The sequence below is a fragment of the Octopus bimaculoides genome, chromosome 18 (genome assembly GCF_001194135.2).
Source record: "Octopus bimaculoides isolate UCB-OBI-ISO-001 chromosome 18, ASM119413v2, whole genome shotgun sequence".
In the NCBI taxonomy this organism is placed as follows: domain Eukaryota; kingdom Metazoa; phylum Mollusca; class Cephalopoda; order Octopoda; family Octopodidae; genus Octopus; species Octopus bimaculoides.
In genome coordinates this window covers 39,320,012-39,341,027 of record NC_068998.1, presented here as the reverse complement: position 1 = coordinate 39,341,027, position 21,016 = coordinate 39,320,012, and the positions used below count along the sequence as shown (strand labels likewise).

The following is a 21,016-nucleotide window of genomic DNA, read 5'->3' as shown; positions in this document are numbered from 1 at the left end:
CGGAGTTTATAGAGGTGAAAGCGAAACAAAGATGTGAACAGAGCACAAAGAATACAGACAAGAGATCTATCTCTCACTTCTGTTAAATATGATGTGGTCAACATAGAATTTAAACTGACAATTTAACAGAGAACAAGTATAGTTTAATCAAATTTGTTTATTAACTATTTACATTATCAAAATAATAAATTTATAAATGAATGAGTGACTATCAAACAACTCATATAGTGTCGGATGTGTCAGAGATAAGTCCTTTTGGATTAACCTCTATACTGTTTATAACAATGACTGTTTGAAGATCTTTCAACACTGAAAATAGAAAACAAATTACAGTTATTAAATAATTTTTACTCTGACAATACTACAGTAATAACAACTAATGGGACTTCTGTGGAAATTCCAAGTTTTATAGAAATTTTCTTTTATCTATTTTGATGAATAAATTTATAGATCTTCATCACAATGTTTCATCATGTTAAGATTTCGATGAAGTTTTTCATTTCATTTCAAGATTGTTTAAAGCATAACACTCAAGCTTGTTTCAATGTGTTTAAAGATTTCGATTATGTCTTCGCTTTGATTCCATAGTTAAGGTTGATGAAAGCCTAACATTTAATGTTGTTACATTATGTTAAAGATTTCAATAATGTTTCCAAATTCTTAATATGATTTAGATTGTTTCACCACCATCATCATTATTTAACATTCATGTTCCATGCTCGCATGAACTGGACAAAAGTTAGCTGAAGGTTGCTTGTGGAGCATGAACCAATATCTGTACACACAATACACATTCTAATCATTATACCAAAGCAACTCTGTTAAACTAAGTGAAACAGACTCAGTATATTACTGGTATGTAGTCAATCAATCCCGTGAGGATGAATGACATAAAGAACACAAAAGTACAGAATTAGGTACTAGAGCTACATTGTTCAGTAAGGCAGTGTGAATTGGTAGTGTCAGATGGAATGTCTTATATTTGATTCAACTCGCTGTATCTTGAGTTCAAATCCCACTGAGGCCAACTTTGCTTTTCAGCCTTTCAGTGGATGATAAATAATGATGATAATGATAATAATAATTGGCCAAAAAGGTTATCGGATTTAATTTGAAAATGACCATTATCTAAAAGACTAGATTACTGTGAAGCTGAAACTACACCATTACAAGTCATCTGACTTATTTCTGTTTAGTAATAGGTACAAAAATAAAAAAAGTATTCCTTTAAAGGTAGCAATACTTACATTTAAACTTGCGATTGTGTTTCCTTGCTTTATAACTTAGACGTGCTTTAGCATTTGACAGAGTTTTTTCTATGACAGTTGCTTCAACCCGAACAATACTTCGACTGGAAAAATAAAAATAAAACCAAGAAGCACTTAGTTGTTTTCCTCAGATACAGAGAAAAAGTATATCGATATAAAGAACTTATTCATTTTCCTTACGATGTATCAATTAATTTTAGCCAATCAAATGCTGAGCTTCGCTATCACCAAAGATCCCACCAGTGAAAACACATCCTTGCCAGAACTAGGATTGCATCCCAAAGACTTAGCTCTTCTCTTTAGAGCCAGAAGGTATTTATCTTAACTCCTGAAGGCTACAGACATTCTACAAGGTCCAAGTGAAACCCATAATGGAGTACTGTTCCCACATCTGGGGTAGTGCTGCAGCAATGCACACTGATATTCTAGACCACATCCAGAGAAGGGCCACTTGGATGACTGACATTCCACTAATGGACACACACTAGCCTGTAGACCACAGACATGCTGTCTCCTCTCTCTCTGTCTTTTCTATTTGCTTCTATAATGGTCTCTGCTCCTTGGAACTGGCTGATTTCATACTTCCATCACTCAGACATCATCATCCCACTCGTTTCTCCACTTCACATCAGCCTTGATGCATCCAACAACTCTTTCCTCACACCAACCACTGTGCCCAATCCTTCATCTCCAGAACATCAGCCCTCTGGAATCTCCATTCTGCTTATGTCTTTCCTGTTCTTTAAACAGAACAGCATCAACCACATCAGTGTCAAAGGGCCTGCAATAATCACAGGCGGCGAGCTGGCACAAACATTAGCAATATTTCGTCTGTCTTTACATTCTGAGTTCAAATTCCACCGAGGTCAACTTTGCCTTTCATCCTTTCGGGGTCGATAAATTAAGTAGCAGTTGCATACTGGGGTCGATCTAATCGACTGGCTCCCTCCCCAAAATTTTGGGCCTTGTGCCTAGAGTAGAAAAGAATAATCACAGGAAGAAGAATCATGAAGGGCAAAACACAAATGTGCTGAAAGAGTAGCAGGGCATTAAAAGAATCAACTGATGTAGGCAGTGCAGACAACTACACTGGTATAAACATGCCATGTGAAAGGACAATGAAAGCAGTGTACTATCAGTAGAAGGTTGTTAGAACCGAGGAAGACAGGGAAAGAGGCAATGAGATCAGATCTCTGAATGTTAGGCCTCACATATGAGATTAAGGCAAATGAAATGTTGTATAACAGACTCATCCAACCCATGACAGCTGGGAAAAACGTTGATGATGTTGATAGTAATGAAGACATAACTAAACCACACAAAAGGATTATAAAACCAAAATATTTGAAGATAGCATAAAATGTAACTAGAGAGCATGTGACTTTGACAAAATAGAAGCTAATGAGATCTACGTCAAAATCCCAATACTTAGGTTATCAGACACCGTAAAAAAAGGGCAGTTTATACGTTTCTTAAACAACCCAAGTGAATTAGGTAGAGGTCAATGGTTTTAGAATTAGAAAAGGAGGAGGAAAAGTCAGCAGGGAGAAGCAAATACTAAGATTTACTAATCTCGGTGACCTACAGACAAACTGACTTATTTGATTGATAGAGTCAAGTCAGTGACTGTAGCATAATGGATAATGCATGAGTGAGGAGATGCAGGTTCAATTATTCATTTGTTATTTTGCTTCATATAGCTTTTGTCTAAGTATCTACATATTCTGCATTCTACTATAGATTAGTCTTAAAAAAACTGATGGATAAAAAATAGAAGAGAGTTGATCCAGTTGATAGGGGTACCAGACATGCTTTATTTAACTCTCAATGCACAATTGATAGAACAGTATAATATGGCAAAGTCATTAAAAAATTGGATAAAATGTCTTGTGATAATTATTCTGGTTCTTTACATTCTGAGTTCAAATCCTATTGAAGTCAACTTTGCCTTTCATCTTTCTGGAGTTGATAATAAAAGTACCAGTCTAGAGCAGATGGAACTGTTAGAGCATTGGACAGAAAGTTTTGTAATTTTGTTCTGGCTCTTTGCATTCTGAGTTCAAATCTCATTGTGGCCTACTTGGAAGGTAAATTTAATCCTTTGCTCAGTTTAACACCACCACTTGACCCTTTGATCCATTCTATGCAAGCATTTAGGCCAGATGTCCAGTCAGAGGAGACCTTTCTCCCTCCCACTGGTTTCAGAGGTCCTGGAAAGAATTATGAGAACCATTCCGCTTCTAAACAATGAAATAAAAAATGAAACAAATTTTTTTTTTAATTCACTGCAGCAATATGATAAAACTGATTGGTGATTTGGTAGTATGCAGTATCAAGTTAAACTCCTCTCACTGATAAAGTTATTCACAACAGATTAGTTTTCTTTCCTCAGAGCAGAGGTTTTTCTCTTGTTCACTTAACACCAGAGATAAATATCAACCCAATGGATCAGGAACACAGCCTTGAAGGAACAGAATATCAAGGAACATGCGACACAATGTCTGTGCAGTTCAGGTACTGAACTACTGACTGCAATAATTGCTGTGCAATAAGCAAATCAGATCACTCTGCTTGTGTCAGTTTTCCTTAATGTTTGGCACAAGGTCAGCAACTTTACATTGACCCCCAGTGTTCAACTGATACTTATTTTATTGACCCTGAAGGGATGAAAGACGAAGTCAACCTTGGCAGAATTTGAACTCAGAACATACAGACAAAATGCTGCTAAGCATTTTGTGCAGCATGCTAACGATTCTGCCAGCGTGCCACCTTCGTTTTCTTTTCCTCAATATTGACAAAAGATTTAACTGTGATTACACCGCTAAATGGTCAGCAGTTACAGAAATAACCGATCCATGTCAGTGAGTATAATCAATGTGAAATAGCAAAAGGGAATCCTACCTTAAAATTGGTCTACCAACAAGAGAGAAATCTTTGCTGCCAACTAACAAAACCTGAAAGAGAAAGAACAGTTGTGTTGTTGTTGTCAAAGTTCAAGTGAGAAGTGTCAGCTTCTCACATGAAATATATGCTTTACAATCAATGGCACAGCAAGAAGTACATCATTATCGTTTTACAATTGAATATGTACTTATATAGATTAAGAAGGGATTACTCAATGTCTTAGATTCTCAATAGAGGGCTTGTAGGGAACATAGATGGCCCAACATCCAATTGCTAGTTGATATCTTGTCAGTGGCAATTGCATAACGTTTGCAACTAAAACATTTAACTGTTTTTTCCAGCCTCAACTTGACACCAATATGATAAAGAAGGGAGTTAGAGAGGAGATCTTGGCAGGAATGTAGGCTTTTCTAACCTCTGCAGCTGCTGATATGATGAGAAAACAAGAGAAAGAGAGGATTAAAAGAACTCAACAGAAACCTTACCTTTTCTAACCTCAGCCTGTCTCCAATGTTAGGCGGAAAGGAGCCACTGACAATTAACATGTCTTCTGTGGTCACTTTCCTCTGTAAACCTCGAATATAAACAACAGCAAAGAGCCGACCCATATCAGGATTTGCCATCTGTTCAGACACTCTAGCTACCAGTTCTGCAAACAAAGAGGTACATACATTAATAGGTTTTTTACAGTTGAAAACATCTCTCACACAGGACTGTCGCCACTGCCATCACCACCACTACCATCGTCCTAGGCCCTGTTGTAACAGTTCACCAGGATTTGAACTTATGTTCTAGTGGTCAACAGTCAAGTATGTTAACTCCAGAGCTACTATGCATCTTGGTAAACATAGTCTTGTTTAGTGGGTACTGTATAAATTTTAAGGTCATTAATTGAATACCTTACTATATACTATGTAATAGTATATACTCACTGCCGACTTTATTCTGTATATTGTCTCTTAATACTGTCTACATTGTGGTCAGATTGTTTTCTTGTTACGTATACTAGAAATTCAGCTCTTTGATTAACCAAATTACCTGCTTCTGAATTCAGGTACAAGTGGTTGAGTATTCCACAAACACGCATACCCTTGACGTAATTCTCGGGCAGAATCAGCGTGATATAGTTTGAGAAGGCTGCATCCTTTCGAAGTACAAGTGCAATCACTGGAGGGGCTTCTACACCTAATTTCACTCAGAAGGTATAGGTCCACCCGAGGCTACAAAAGATGACATTTGCCCAAGATACCACAGTGTGATAATCAAACCCAAGACCATGGCTGCAAAACGAGCTTCTTGTTTATTTATATTCATGATCATTTTCTCTGATCTCGTTCGGAAAGGACGAAAGTTTAAGTCGCAGAACCGTAAAGGGACATAACTCATGCTCAAAAATATTGTTATCAAATTTTGCCACAAGACCAACAATTTTAGGCGAGGAGTAGTAAGTCAATTACATCGATCTCGCGCGGACTAAATATTAAAATCAAAATTAGATAGAATGACCTAACCCATGTTGACCAAACAGCGCAGTATGTGAAGGCCTATTTAATGTTCATAGCATATCAATATAGTTATATTTAAAATTTCTGAAAATAGTAATATTAGGGTTATACACTACATATTACACAAATTTTTGCAAGCTTCGTCGTTGTTTAGCCCTAGGTCAGTCAAACCTATGATCAAAAGTGCTCCAGTCATGAGCACCCCATCTCTTACTCAGGCTGGTGCACCACATAATCTAGTAGCAGGGTACGAATTGAAAGTTGGATGCTTTTTGTAATGGGTTAAGGGGTAGTGTGGTAGATCCTTTGTTAGCTCTTAAGATTCCTGGTTTATTCTTCAAGTGGAATTGCAGCTATCTGGTTCCTTATTTCAAAGACTAGAAATAAATTTCAATTCTAGGCATTCACCAGGTAAGGCATGAAAACAAATGTAGACAATATAGGCACAGGTGCAGCTGTGTGGTAAGAAGTTTGCTTCCCATCCACATGGCACCAGGTTCAGCTCCACTGCATGGCACTTCTACTTTAGCCTTGGGCCAACCACAGCCTTGAGTGGATTTGATAGACAAAAACTGAAAGAAGCCCGTCGTGTGCGCGTGTGTGTGAGTTTGTATCTTTGTGTCTATGTTTGTCTTCCACCGCTTGACAACTGATGTTGGTGTGTTTATGTCCACTGTAACTTAGCAATTCGACAAAAGAGACTGATAGAATAAGTACCAGATTTAAAAAGTACTGGGGCTAATTAGTTCAACTAAATCCTTGCAAGTGGTGCCCCAGCATGGCCACAGTCTAATATCAAAATTGTTAACATTTACTGTTAAATGAAGTGTGCAATGCCTAAAGCTACACAAAAAAAAAATAGTTACATATTCTTTTCTACTCTAGGCACAAGGCCTGAAATTTTGGGGGAGGGGGCCAGTCGATTAAATCGACCCCAGTACACAACTGGTACTTAATTTATTGACCCTGAAAGGATGAAAGGCAAAGTCAACCTTGGCGGAATTTGAAGTCTGAATGTAAAGACAAACGAAATACCACTAAGCATTTCGTCCAGAGTGTTAACGTTTCTGCCAGTTACATATTATTTATTCATCTGGGTGAACTGAGGATAAATATACTGATGTGTATTGTCACAAATTCAACAATGATAAGATTTAAACTTACTTTTATTATCTTCTTCATCCAAAATCTCAGGTGGTTCTCTTTTAATCAAAGGTTTATGTACTCCAAATTTGAATTTGTGCCATCTGTAAAATATTTCAGGCAGAACAAGACCAACTTTATTTTAAAAATCTAGAAAAAGACACAATATTTTACATTTTTGAGGGTGGGTGGGACATGCAATTGTTTTTTTTATGCTGGATGTCTCTCCTTATCACTAACCACCCAACCGTAAAACAGGAATGAAGTCTGGTTTTCATTCAGGTAAACTAACTACATTGATCAGCAAGTTCACAGCTTGGAAGCAATAAAAAAAGTAAGCTAAAGATCACTAGAGTAAGGTAACTTGTTCAGGGAACACAATATAATGATTTCATGATCATAGGTTCAAATTTAGTGCTTTCTTAACTCTAGAGCCATTTATTAATGTGATACCTTAAGGTGGTGAGCTGGAAGAATTGTTAGCATGCCAGGCAAAATGTTTAGTGGTATTTCGTCTGCCGCTATGTTCTGAGTTCAAATTCCACCAAGGCCGACTTTGCCTTTCATGCTTTCAGGGTCAATAAATTAAGTACCAGTTGCGTAATAGAGTTGATATAATCAACTTAATCCCTTCCCTCAAATTTGAGGCCTTGTGCTTCCAGTAGAAAGGATTAACATACCTTAATACTTGAGATAAAAAAAGAAAAAAAGACTAGTTTCTTATAAATACACAACACTACAAATTGAAAGATAGGACAATCGTGCTTCTCAAATGCTAGTCAATTCAAGTAATATGAAATAGCCACAAAAGGGAATGAAAACTAGCTTTCAAACTTGACTTACAAGAAATTTCCTGTGTACTTGCCCGACACATAATTTCTTACATAGCCACAACACTTTCATTTGTTGGAGAAGGGAAATGAGAATGTAAGGTGTTCATGTACTTCTCAAAGACATTAGCAATATAAGTGGTGGGTACAAAGGCAAAATAGCCAACAAGAAAAGGTACTGAAAAATGCTGTGCATAGGTCATGAACTGAAAGTGATTTGTTGAGTTGTTGGATAGCATGATTCATCATCATCCTTTAACATCCATTTTCCATACTGGCATGGGTTGGAAGGTTTGACCAGAGCTGATAGGCTGGAGGGTTGCACCAGGATCCAGTCTGCTTTGGCTTGGTTTCTATGGTTGGATACCCTTACCCAGAAATGTTACCAAAGAGACAAAGGGATCTTTCCAGGTGGAGATTTAAGTCTCATCCATATTATTCCATTAAACTAGCATTAGACTGCAGTTCTTCAAATTCCTCTGCTAGGAGGCTTATGGACACTTTTACTTTGTTACTTTGCATTTTACAACATAAATATTGAAGTGATTACAATGAGGAACTGCAAATGTAATGTGTTTTGGTTTATTAGAATTATCAGAAGTGTCCATGTTGGTCTAAATCAGTGGTTCTCAACTGGAGTCCCTATGGCTCTTGGGGATCCATATAAGATTTTGCTGATAAAATTGATCTGCAATGAATTGGTCATACTGCTATAACACAAAATATTTTAGCCATTTTTTTAATACAGTTCCTAAAAATATTCAATTACAAAAATATAATTTTTTTAAACATCGAATGGCTAAGACAGTCCATTTGAGTAAAATAGGAATCAAAAGGGTCCATAGGTCAAAAATGGTTGAGAAACACTGAACATGAACAGAATTCCATGACAGTGAATGTTTATGATTATCAATTCAAATAATAAAAAGGAAAATTACAAGCTGATGTATACTTCCTGGCAAAATGTGGAATGTAGGGATGATGAGTAAGAGAGTCAACGGGAAAGGGAAAATACTTTTAGCATAAAATCAATAATATTCAATATTCTTCAAGGTCACCCTGCTGGGCTCTGCTGCAATAACCTCCAAAATATAGATATAGGGAGCCTCTACAAAATTTTGACCTGTTTGAAATAGTAGCTACATAGATAATGTACTTTGAAATATACATTGTCTAAAATAAAAGGTTTGATAAAGGCACCAGGTGTACACCAAAGTTAATTCAATCAATTCCTCTAACATAGTTGTGACCTTGTGTCACTGTAAGAAATCCTTATACTTACTTGGTCATAGAACGACATGATTGACTTGTTACATTGAGATCTGTGGATCCTTTCAAAACAGCATTTATATTGATCACTTGAGTTAATGGGGCTACAAAAAATATAAATGAACATTTCAAATAAGATGTAATAAAACAACCTGTTTAAGCTTTATTACTTAGTTCAATCAATGAATTCTGAGAATGTAGTTAGATAGAGTCTCGGCTAACATAAGGGGGTATGTAGTATATGCTGACAAAGAAACACTAAATGCACAGGAATAATATGCAAGAGAAGCACCTAAAGTATAATATTGGCTGGTAACAAGACACAAGTATTGGATACAAAGGATGTGTAAAGCTGAAACTTTTCTTTCAATACAAGCAAAAAACATTAATACATTAGAGTTAGTGCTTGTGGTAATGAGAATAGAAAACCAGTAAGTGACCATGGAGATTCTATGATGTACATGTCATTTGTGAAACAATTATATTGAATGGACAGTGGGTGAAAAGGGATATACAGATAGCTAGTTCAAAGGAACAACAGTCATTGTAGTAAAAGTAAAATAGTCAGAGAGATGAAACAGCAGGCTAGAGACAGATATCTCAGGCCCAATACCACCATTAGTGACTTACTCGTTCCATCATATGTCCTTACTGCTGCAGTGGAGTATGGGATACTTCATCCCATAGCTAAACAAGATACTGAAATAGCATAATTTGTTGGTAAATTATATCTTTTCAACCTCTAGCTGCTGAGATGGTGTGGAGAGCTGGACTGCTCCATTAGCATCCAACTTCACCAAAGTATCAGATGACGTTAGGGAGAGTACCTGGCTGCTCCAGTGCCTCAACCAGGCAATCACCTGTAGTAATGCTGTATTTTTGGCACAATGTATACTGAGGAAGTGTGCATGCATACCTCTATTTTGATTATTTATTTACTGATTTCTCTTTCTCTCTCTCCACTTTCTTAAATTAGCTATGTATTCATATATCTTTGTAGAATGTATTGGTAAGTGAAGTTTTACCAAAGCAATGTTGGGGCGATTGTGTACCGTACATAATCAGAAATGAGGTGCAGTATTGCAGTAAGACGTGTAGTGACTGATAGTGGTCACGGTGATGATACTGAGTCTTGTGATGGTTAGTGTGAAAGGAAGCTGAGGCGATGATGATGATGGCAATAAAATCGTAAACTACAGTTTAAAAACTAATTTTTTACTGACTGCGAAACTCTGAAATTTATTATGAAGAATTTTTTAAAAAATGGCCTTGTACTATTTGTTGACTGTTCACATGCTGGAGACGTCCGCATATTGGAAATATCCCAATGCAGAAGCATTAACATCTTATATCTTTTTAAAATCATCAGTTGCTGGTACCCCCTTTTCTGTTTATTGTGCAGTAACAGACTTCTTCCGTGACCTTAATTCTTATACAATTTACGATCGATTAAAGCAGACTATACAAATACTGCATTGAGCAAACTTCAGAGATGGCGTAAGTTTGCGAAAACACAGTAATTTAAATCATTCACTGATGCCCTTGCAATTGTTTATTCGAGATATACCTTGATAAAGTAGACTAATCATAAAGTGTGTTTCAGTCGTAACCACCTCTTATTATTTTTTTTTTCCAGACACGTGTATTTATATATTATCAAGTGTATCTTTCATTTAAAAATAAATAGGGTGTGTTGGAAGAAATTAGGTTGCCTGCTTTATCTAACAACAGTTGACAACATATAGATACCCCTTTGGAGTGTTATGCCCTTGTAGGAAACAGGGGTAGCGAGGGAGAAACGGTGGCGAGACCGCAAACCATCATAGCACGAGTATTAAAGTACTTATTTACAAAAAGAAAAATCGCTGAACAAATGTACTTTTAAAATTACATTATCGAGATTAGTATAGACACTGCATAAAGAAGTGTGGCATAAATATACATATACTTACAAGGGATTTTGTTAGGGAGCTTTTGGAAAACCCTAGACAGTGAGCAGAATGACCTTAACGAAACAGCCATTTTCTCTCGATTAGTTATGTCTGCTGAACTGCCGGCTGCGACTAATCATCACTGGTATTACTGTAACTTTGCATTCCAGTTTCGAAATGGATCCAAAACTTAAAGGAACAATTAAAATAAAATTAAATGAAATTTAGATTATAATGTTTTAATAATTTTTGTTATGTCTTTGAGCTTTTTTTATTGCAATTATAAAGTCAAATAAATATCTCTACGCTTGCTTCTAATGTTGCTTGTGTCAGTCCTCGGTAGTATAGTGGTAAGTATCCCCGCCTGTCACGCGGGAGACCGGGGTTCGATTCCCCGCCGGGGAGGCCAGTGTTCTTTTGCTTTTTTTTAAGGGCAGGCGAGGCTGTTTTGCAAGAAGTTTGGGATCTTTCTGATTTGGCGGACACCATTTGTTTTCTAACGAAACACTTTCAAACTTGGGATACTGGTAGAATGTGTTATATAAAACATCTTTTTCTCTTAACCTTGTTAAGAAAAGTTTCTATATTTGAAGTTATTTCATGTTAAAAGTTGTCGTATTTCCGTAATTTCAACCAATCACTGACGTCTATTGAGGTGAAAACAATTACTGCTTTGGTTTGTCAACAACACGTACTGGCGGTGTAATGGGATCTTTTCCCTTGAATAAAATTACTGTCGTTGTTTGTCAACAACAACTATCGGCGTTTGTACTGGTTTTAGCTTTGGGGTTTTAGGGTTAGGGTTCGGGTTTTAGAGTCAGGATCCTATTACCACCTGATTCTTTCCTCGTTTCTTTGTCACTCTGTCACGTATGTTTGTCAGTATTTTTCTCCCCATAAACTCATTTAATGGAATGATGATGCACCCAAGAGAGGTCCATTGCTGGGATTTAAGCAAAAAATAAGGACTGTCCATATTTTCAACTCTGATTCTAAAAAATCAATTCGCAAAAGAGTGGACATTTTAGGATTTATGGTGGGGTGGAGGTTGGGGTAAAAATTTCAAAGAAAATTTTTCTCATAATCAATATGTATTCCCGTGTGTAGAGCACAAATTTTCTGAAAATTTCAAAAAATGAAAAAGTTATATGGGGTACTACAATTCCGCCGACGAGTTTACTCAGTTAGATGCAGAATCTCAGTATGCCTGACGGACGGAGCCAAGAGGAGCTGAGAGAAAAAATGAATGGAAGAATCCAACGATGTATGCAAAACAAGACTATGTTGACATGATTACGTGATGCGTATGAAGGATGACAATTAGATCAAATATCAGGTGTTCCAAGTGGGCGGATTCCGATGGGACAGTGAAGAACAACTCTACTAGTTTCACTGTTCATGACCAGTTCGTCAGGAGTAATTTACTTCATCCAATTTTCAGATAGAAAGTAACATGCAGCCACTTATCGACAACCACCGCTTCTATTCCTTTGTATATAAAAAGTAAATATATATTCATTAAAACCCATGCATGTTTTTTTTTAAAGTTTGTACTTTTTTTTCCATTTAAGGCAAATTACAATTTATTGAGAATATTTTGTGTGCGTCATTCATTACATCATCACTTATGTGATTCACCCATAATTAGACAACGGCACAACCCCTACTTTATCGACCTGCTAGAAATAACAGCCAAATCTCCCTCAACTTAACGTTCTACGGACTTAGAAGAAAATAAAACGGATACATCAGATAATGTCGTCCTAGATACTTATAAAACGGTGGGATGTTTACGGCTTGAATGTTTTTGATCATAGGTCAGATTGGGGCTAAACACCAATATATATAACAGCGGATGTGCATGTTTAATTGCAAGAATATATCTATCACAATACAATTGTTGCAAGTAAGTACGTGTGTCTGTGTGTTAGTAAGTTATGAACCAAATGTCTTAGGTGCTGACTCATACAAAAGAAGGTATTTTCATCTGACTATTGTATGATGCTGCGCCTGCGCGCATGTGTATATGTATATGAACATGTGCATATGATATATATATATTTATTATATAGAGAGAGATGTGGGTGTGTGCGCGCGTGCATGGATGAATGTACATACATGTTTGTGTATGCATGTAGGGCAGGGTGCGCGTAATGATAGACAGTAATGTGAAAAATATTTAAATAGATCGACTGATAGCGAGAGAGAGATTTTGCAGATTAATCACGAGAGATGGTGAGAACGAAAAAGAAAACAGTGTCGAGAGATGAACAGTGAAGGGTGAGGCTCAGAATGCGAAACAAGAAATATATTAGCTTTTTTTAAAAATGAACCAATGAAATGATAAAACTAAACAGTAGCGATTAGGACGACGGCGGAGGGTAACAATGTATTCTAGGGCGGCTGCATTCAATGCCGCTCAACACATGTTATTGCGGCATCCCAACTGAAGTTAGTAACATACCACATGATTTTTTTAATAACATGTTTACTGCTACGGTTTCAATATGTTTCTATTATCATTGTTGTTACTATAGGTCAGCCTTATACTAATTCATTGTGAAATCTATTATGTTGTTGTAATATCTATAATTGTTATTGTTCTTTACTTTCTCTATCACTCTATATTTATTTACATATATATGTTACATCACTAGATTGCTTTTTGCTTCTCTTCAACGATCGGTTGTTTATTTTTTTTTACTTACTTTTTCTCTTTTGCCTGTTTCTTTTCCCTCAAACCCTCCAGTTACCGGTTCGTCCACTGCTTCTCCACTAATATTGTCTCTGTCCCATTTCTACCTTTATGTTATTATGCAAGAATATTGTTCTTCACCCCTCACATACATGTTTATGTGCGTTACTTAACTATACTGTGTCTGCTTCTCTTCCACTATCAATTTTTTCTTCCTCCCCTCCACTTCTTCACTTTTCCCTGTGGTATTAGTATCAAATCCTCAAGTTGCCATTTCATCCCGGCTACTTTCTCTGCTGCTTTTTCACTGACAGTTCCTCTACTGTTTCTCCACTGATAATAGTTTCTGTCCTATTCCCACTGACCGGTTACTATATTCTTAACTCGCTCTCTCTCTCTCTCTCTCTCTCTCTATATATATATATATATATATTTATATAAATTTACTATGCTTTTTCTACTTCGCTTTAACTATAGTTTTTTTCTACTGCCAAATCCTTAAGCTGCTAGTTCCTTCAAAGCTATTTTCTCCAGTCTTTATCTACTACTAGTTTCTCTATCCTCTTTCTTCTGCTGTTGTTCCTATGTAGCTCGCATTCTTACTGCCGCTTGCTCTGTTCCTTCTCCACTGCAATGTCAAACAAAGTTAAATATTTACAAACTATAGATTTCAGTAAATTGAAACTTAATGAACAAATTGAAATCAAGTCTCTAGGCAGACCAATGCCAAATTTAAACATGCAGAAATGTGGTCCAAGCAGGAGTATTGAATATGTGAGGCAATTCAACTGTAACATATATGATAAATGTCTTTGGGTGTGTGGTTGTGAAAAATCAAATTCATTATATTGTTACCCATGTTTACTATTTGGTGGGGATGTTCTTTGGACAAAATCTGGAGTAAATGATTTAAGATGTCTTCAGCAGAAGATTAGAAAACATGAACAATCCAGCAAGCATATGAACAACATGATAAACCTAACACTTCTGGGTTGCACAACTTGTTCTGCCCTTCAGAATCATGATGACAGTCCCGCAGTCACATGGCACAATGAACGAGTGAAGAAAAATAGAAATGTCCTTCACAAAATAATAAATTGTTTGAAATTTTGTGGAGAATATAATTTACATATTCGAGGACTTGACAATTCACATTTGGATAAAAGTTTGAATGTATTTCAAGGTCTAATTGAGTACATGATTCATTTGGATTCTAGTTTTAGATTTGACATATGTTCAGTAACAGTTTTAGAAGGAATATCACAAGCAATTTTGAATAAACTCTTAGAAGCTATGCTCAGTATTTGCCAAAATCAAATCAAGGAAGAGGTAAGCCATGCACAGTATTTAGCTGTTATGTGTGATGATATAGTTGATGTCTGTGATAAAATGCAAGTGGCAGTGGTTCTGAGATATATGCTGAATGGGAAACCTGTTGAAAGATTCTGGGGATTTTTCAACCCCGTAAATAGAACAGTTGATGCTTTGACAGAAATGCTGCAGAAAGAGTTGCATGGTTTGATACCAGATTGTCCCAGTAAACTTATTGCTCAAACATATGATGGGGCTGTCAGTTTAAGTGGAGATAAGACAAATGTCCATACACTGATGAAAGAACAGTATAAAAATGCCCATTTCATTCACTGCTATGCACACAAGCATTGTGGAATTATTCAGAAAGCAACATGGCAAAATAGCAGCATGAAAGTATTTTTCAATGATATATCAAGTATTTCGACTTATTTTTCACGACCAGAAGTACTGGAGAAGATTTTAGGACAAATGGCAGTGCCTTCTTGTACAAATTTCAAAGAAAGTAACATCACTTTCACAATCAATGCCATACATGCCATGAAAGATACTTTAAGAGTTTGTTGTGATGTATTAGAAACACGGACTTTAACAGAAATTGGAACTAAAGCAACAGCTATAAAAAGAATATTGAACGATTCTGATTTTGAGTTTTGGCTCTATTTTTTCTCCAAAGTAATGCCTCATATTGATGAACTATTTTCCCAGTTTGAATACAAAAGCATTGATGTTAGAAAAGCTACCATCTCTTTAAGTACTTTTTATCACATTATGAAAACCATTCGCAATGAATATGTGGAAGTCAAAGAAAACTGTTCTGAGAATAAACAGAAAAAATGTTGTCCAGAGAAAGCAGCCACCATCGAGGAGGTGTGTGATATAATTTTACTGAAATGTAGTGAAAGATTAAGTTTTATTAATCATTTGGAAGCAAGCAAGTTACTTGTACAAGATAACTTTTCATCATTTCTTTCAAAATTTCCTAACTATGAGCTAACTCAAGCAGTTGATGCATATCCTATGCTTGACAGAGAAAAACTTGGAACTGAGCTTGCTGTCCTCTATGCCAGGAATGATATATATCAAACCAAAAAGCTGATAGATTTATTAAGATTTTTTAATGAGAGTCACTTACAAACAACATTCTCAGAAACTGTAAAGCTTATTAAAATTCTAATCACCACTCCAATGATTACTGAGGAATCAGAAAGGTGTTTTAAAACTTTAGAGAAAATAAAATCCTTTTTGCGGAACCCCATAGAAATTGATAACCTGACAGCCTTGGGTATGGTGTCATTGGAGTGTAATATGGTGAAGAAAATAACAGAATTTAATGAGAAAGTCATAGACTGCTTTGTGACAGCAAATAATTTTCAGGAACATTTTATGTATAAATAAATAACCAACTCTATATAGTTATCCTGGGAATAATGAATATGGAAACATTTAAGAAAATGGAAAGATTTTTTTTTATATAAATAATGGACTCTGTACAGCCATCTTTGACCCTGGTGAAATATTCTAAAGTTCTCAAGAATAAATGTGCATCACGTAAGAAATTCTCTGATGTTATTCTTTTAGCTTTATTTTTTGTCACCTTTTCATGCAATCCTTGTAAGACAAAATGCTCATGGCCAAGCTTAGTCTGCCTAATAATAAACAGCTTACAGTCTAAGTGATAAATACAGCTTACCACTATAATCAATATAGGAACACTGAATGATTAACAAATATTTCATTATTTTTCCATGCTTGAGTTTCCCTAACCAAATAAAATAATTCTTTCAAAGGCCAGCAATTTTAGGGAGAAGGGTGTGTTGATTACATTGATGCCAGTACTCAACTAATATTTATTTTATCAACTCCAAAAGGATGAAAGGCAAAGTCAACTTCGGCAGAATTTGAGCTCAGAACATAAATGAGCCTCAAGAAATGCCACTAAACATTTCATCCAATGCACTAATGATTCTGCTGGCTCAACACCTTCTAGCCAAATAAAATAATAAATGCTTTTTAAGTCATGTTTTATCCCATTTCAACCCCTGTGATTACAGGTGTTCCAACTATGCCCTGCATCATTTTTCTCAGACACTGTATCGAAGACTGTATTATCTAATGTGTTCTTCCTTTTTCTGAGAGAGCAGGGAGTGATCTAAGGGGGATTTGGCAGCTGTTTGTAGCTGGTTGAGTAACTGCATTAAAAGCTCTATTTATCAGTGCATAATAGTTAATTATTGTGTTACCTTTCTGTATATATAATCCTTGTAAGTCAAGCTCTTCATGGCCAGTCTAAGTCCTACAGTTAGCTACAAAGTTCTTCAATAATATCAGATATTTCATTATGTTTTAGCCCTGAAGGTGGTGGTTATTTAATTTTTTGGTGGCTTGGAAGCCAGTTAATCAAAGAAAATATTCTTTAATCTGTTCTCTATTTTTAATAGCTAGGTGAGTAATGCAGTCTAGAAATACAATGAAATGCATGCAACAGACTTGAACTAATAACCTGTGAATAGTTAGTCCAAAACCTTATCCACTCAACTATCAAAACCTTCAAATCATCGAAAAGAAAGTAACAAGATTTCTCTCCAGTCCAATATTCATTCTTGAAAGTCTCTTGCATGCAATCACTGTAAGTTACCTATTTAATGACTAACAATGGTCTTTAACAAGATGTTAGTCAAAAGGGTGAATATATGTCATTTGTTAGTCTTACAGTGAGGCACAGTGACCATGAACCTGTTTGCAGAAGGAGGGGTAGGTTCACATATACTGAAAAGTAGAGAAACCTGGGTGAGATTAGCAGTTGTTGTTTAGAGCAAGGTCATCAAAAGTACTCAAGCCATGACCAACCAATCCTTTCCTTTTTCAGGAATAGTGTATCTAGGACTACATTACCTATGTAATTTCTTTGTGAATGATATGTTGTAGTTTGAGGTGATATTTGGCTGCTATTTTCAATAGGTCAAGTGACTATGCCAAGGCTCCCTCATGATCAGCTTAGACCAAGGGTTCTCAATCATTTTTTTTATCTATGAACCCCTTTGATTACTATTTTATTCTGGTATATCTCCATAGCTATTCAATGTTTAAAAACTAGTTTTATAGAATCCTCTTTCAAAATTCCTATTTTGTATTTCACACATTAACTTGTGTAGGTTGAACTTTGTAAAATGCTAGAGAAAGAAACCTAGCTGTTTTGGCAATACATATCAATACATACATCTAAAGCAAAATTTTTTCAGGAGCCCTTAAAATACTGTTGTAGATCCCCAATTTATTATTTTGTGGCATGAACCCCCCCCCCCCAAAAAAAAATCTAATATAAACCCTCAGGGTCCATATGGACCCTGGTTGAGAACCACTGCTTTAGATTATAATAGATTAATTTTGAAGTTCTCAGTCTTTTTTTCACTTCACAGCATGCTGGCAATCAAACAAGAAATTATTGGCTTAACCCTTTAGTATTCATATTATTCTGTCAAATGTAAAGCTTATATATTCACACCATTTTAAATTAATCATACATTATTTCATGGCTTTGAGATTTCAATGATGTGATTGTTTATTTTCAAAACGACACTATAATGTAGCAATGAAAGACAATATCTGACCAGTTTGAAGATAAAACAGATAGAATATTTTGGCTGGATATGGTCAGTTTAAACACTAAAGAGTTAAAAAAAAATGTTTTAAAGTTCACAATTTAGGAATGTAATTTTAAAAAACAACTATTATTTGCCTTGTTTTATTAATCATACAAGTGTATAACAAAATTCAAGACACTCGAACATGAGTATCAATAAAGCCTTGAATTTTACAATCCAAAGACTAAACCCAGTAAAATAATGTTTAATGACTTAATGGCATCAAATTTAAGGTAATGGATTACTAACCACAAGATATTAGTTCAAAACTTCCACTGTATACGTTAAAACTATATGTACATCTTAGTCTACCTGACTTCCAACATTTAACAATTGTAATTTGAAGTTGAATGGTTAGCAGTAAGAAAGATGTCCAGATTTCTTAAACAATTATTATGCAAAATATTCTGAAAAAAAGTTTTTTTCCATCACAACGAAACACACAAACACAGAGGCGTCTCTAAACACACCCTTTCGTCAAAAGAGAAACAGATTTACAGTATTTCAAGAAGAAAAAACAAACTATGCGATGCGTCTAGTACATCAGAGGCAACTCTGGGCTAAACAACACACAGACAAACATACTTCACATTAAAAGATTATCTACTAAATAATACTAATAAATTTTAAGGTATATCTACGAAGTTTCATTCCCGGTAAAACTCAACAGGTTCTTATGCTCTATCTAAGCCTTAAAATATGTTCAGGTAGAGTTGCCTCCCTTAGCTAAATATTTTCAACATGGTGTTGTCATGTGGAAAAAAGGAAAATAGTTGTTTAATACAAGATTGAGTCGGCCTATGATTAAATATATTTAACTCATCATCATCTCGTCTTCTTATATATATAGTATATCTAGGTATACATTATCCAATTTATCCTTTTTTTTTAAATGAGTACAGGGATGTGATGTGGAAGCTACTGTTTAGTAACCATGTAGAAGCCATCTTGTTGGGCTGGTGTGAATATTAATAATTCAAACGATTGATAATAATGGTAAATACATCTCAGTAGTGAAACAGAACTAAGTTTTATCATTTAATATTTCCCCTTTATTTTTTAAACCTCTCTTCCCTTTCTTAGTCCTTCACACCATCTCTTTATTGATAATTACCACAACAGAATTCTCTATCATATGTTAGTTTTCAAAAATTTAAGATGTAAATATATATAAAAAAAAAAAAAAAAAGAAAATAGAAAAAACGTAAAGATGCAGGTATGGTTGTGTAGTTAAATGCCTGCTTCGAATTCACCTAGTCTGGGGTTCAATTCTACTGCACAGCAACTTGGGCAAGTGTCTTCTATAGATCTGGGTTGATCAATACCTTGTGAGGGAATTTGTTAGACAAACTGTGCAGAAGCCCATTTTGTGATTTAAAATAAGTGGGGGATACCTAGAAGTAGCTGATAGCTTTATCTAGGTGAGCAAGTCAGCAGTGGAAGTAGATGCCACGAGAGTGTAGCTGCTAGAATTAGAATAGACTGGGCAAAGTTCAGAGAGCTTCTACCTTCGTTGGTAACAAAGAGCCTCTCCCTCTGAGTGAAATGTAGATTGTATGATGCCTGTGTAAGAACAGCCATGTTACATGGCAGTGAAACATAGGCTGTAACTGTAGAGGACATGCAAAGACTTGGAAGACATGAAACTAGTGTGCTTCACTGGATGAGCAATGTCAGTGTGCATGTACGGTGGAGTGTAAGCATCTTGAGAGAAAAACTGAGCATAAGAGGCATGAGATGTGGTGCACAAGAGAGATGACTGTTTGGTCATGTGATGTGTAGGCTGTAGACAGCTGTATAAAGAAGTGCCGATCTCTAACTGTAGAGGGAATCTGTGGGAGAGGTAGACCCAGAAAGACAGGACAAGATGGTGAAGCATGATCTTCAAATGTTGGGCCTCATGGGGGTGATGACAAGTGATTAAAACCTTTGGCGATATGCTTTGCTCAAGAAGACTCATCTAACCATGTGAAATCATAGTCATGGCCAATGGTGGTGTCACATATCAGGCACACATGATGGTGACATGTAAAAGCACCCTGCTGGTGACACTTGAAAGCGCTCATGCCGGTGACACATAAAAGTACCCATGCTGGTGACACATAAAAGCAACTGTGCCTGCAACATTTAATAGCACCCATTATACTCTTGGAGTGGTTGACATTAGGAAGGGCATCCAGCTATAGAGACCAAGATAGATCTGATTGGAACTGGGTACAGCTACAGCTCTCTAGCTTACCAGTTCCAGTCAAACCATCTAATCTGTGCCAGCATGGAAAATGGATGCTAAATGATGATGATGATATATAGTTATTTTCAGGATCCAACAGAATCAAGGTATTTTAATAATAAGGACACCTAGGTAGAATCAAGAACAGCATACCTATATATCTACAGTGTATATGGACACTTGTGTACTTACTAGAATATATACGGATTTGTCCTTCCAGTTACATATACATTTGCATGTATGAAGGCTCTGGAGAAGGTTCTGAGATGAGAGAGTCAAAATACGT

The 21,016-nt window shown here is 35.9% G+C and overlaps 2 protein-coding genes and 1 non-coding gene across 3 annotated transcripts in view; 2 read left to right on the top strand and 1 right to left on the bottom strand.

Moving 5' to 3' along the window:
- Window positions 1–139: 139 nt before the first annotated feature.
- The window catches only part of LOC106877448 (39S ribosomal protein L21, mitochondrial), a 23,292-nt gene continuing 2,415 nt past the window's right edge, over window positions 140–21,016 (bottom strand). Inside the window, exons 2-8 of the mRNA XM_014926350.2 lie at window positions 10,872–11,039; window positions 8,933–9,023; window positions 6,842–6,924; window positions 4,658–4,821; window positions 4,170–4,222; window positions 1,248–1,351; window positions 140–309 (exon numbers count right to left, since the gene is read on the bottom strand). Of these exons, the coding sequence (XP_014781836.1) occupies window positions 221–309; window positions 1,248–1,351; window positions 4,170–4,222; window positions 4,658–4,821; window positions 6,842–6,924; window positions 8,933–9,023; window positions 10,872–10,941 (654 nt within the window). The 5' untranslated portion in view covers window positions 10,942–11,039 and the 3' untranslated portion in view covers window positions 140–220. The remainder of the gene's footprint in view (window positions 310–1,247; window positions 1,352–4,169; window positions 4,223–4,657; window positions 4,822–6,841; window positions 6,925–8,932; window positions 9,024–10,871; window positions 11,040–21,016) is intronic.
- On the top strand, window positions 11,184–11,255 carry Trnad-guc (transfer RNA aspartic acid (anticodon GUC)). Its single transcript has one exon. It is a non-coding gene; the product is annotated as a tRNA-Asp (tRNA).
- On the top strand, window positions 14,743–16,254 carry LOC128249778 (SCAN domain-containing protein 3-like). Its single transcript, XM_052974263.1, has one exon. It carries the CDS (start codon window positions 14,743–14,745, stop codon window positions 16,252–16,254), a length of 1,512 nt encoding a protein of 503 aa, XP_052830223.1.

Coding starts and splice junctions, on each gene's coding strand:
- LOC128249778 (XM_052974263.1), top strand. CDS start 14,743: ATGATTCATTTGGATTCTAGTTTTAGATTTGACATATGTTCAGTAACA.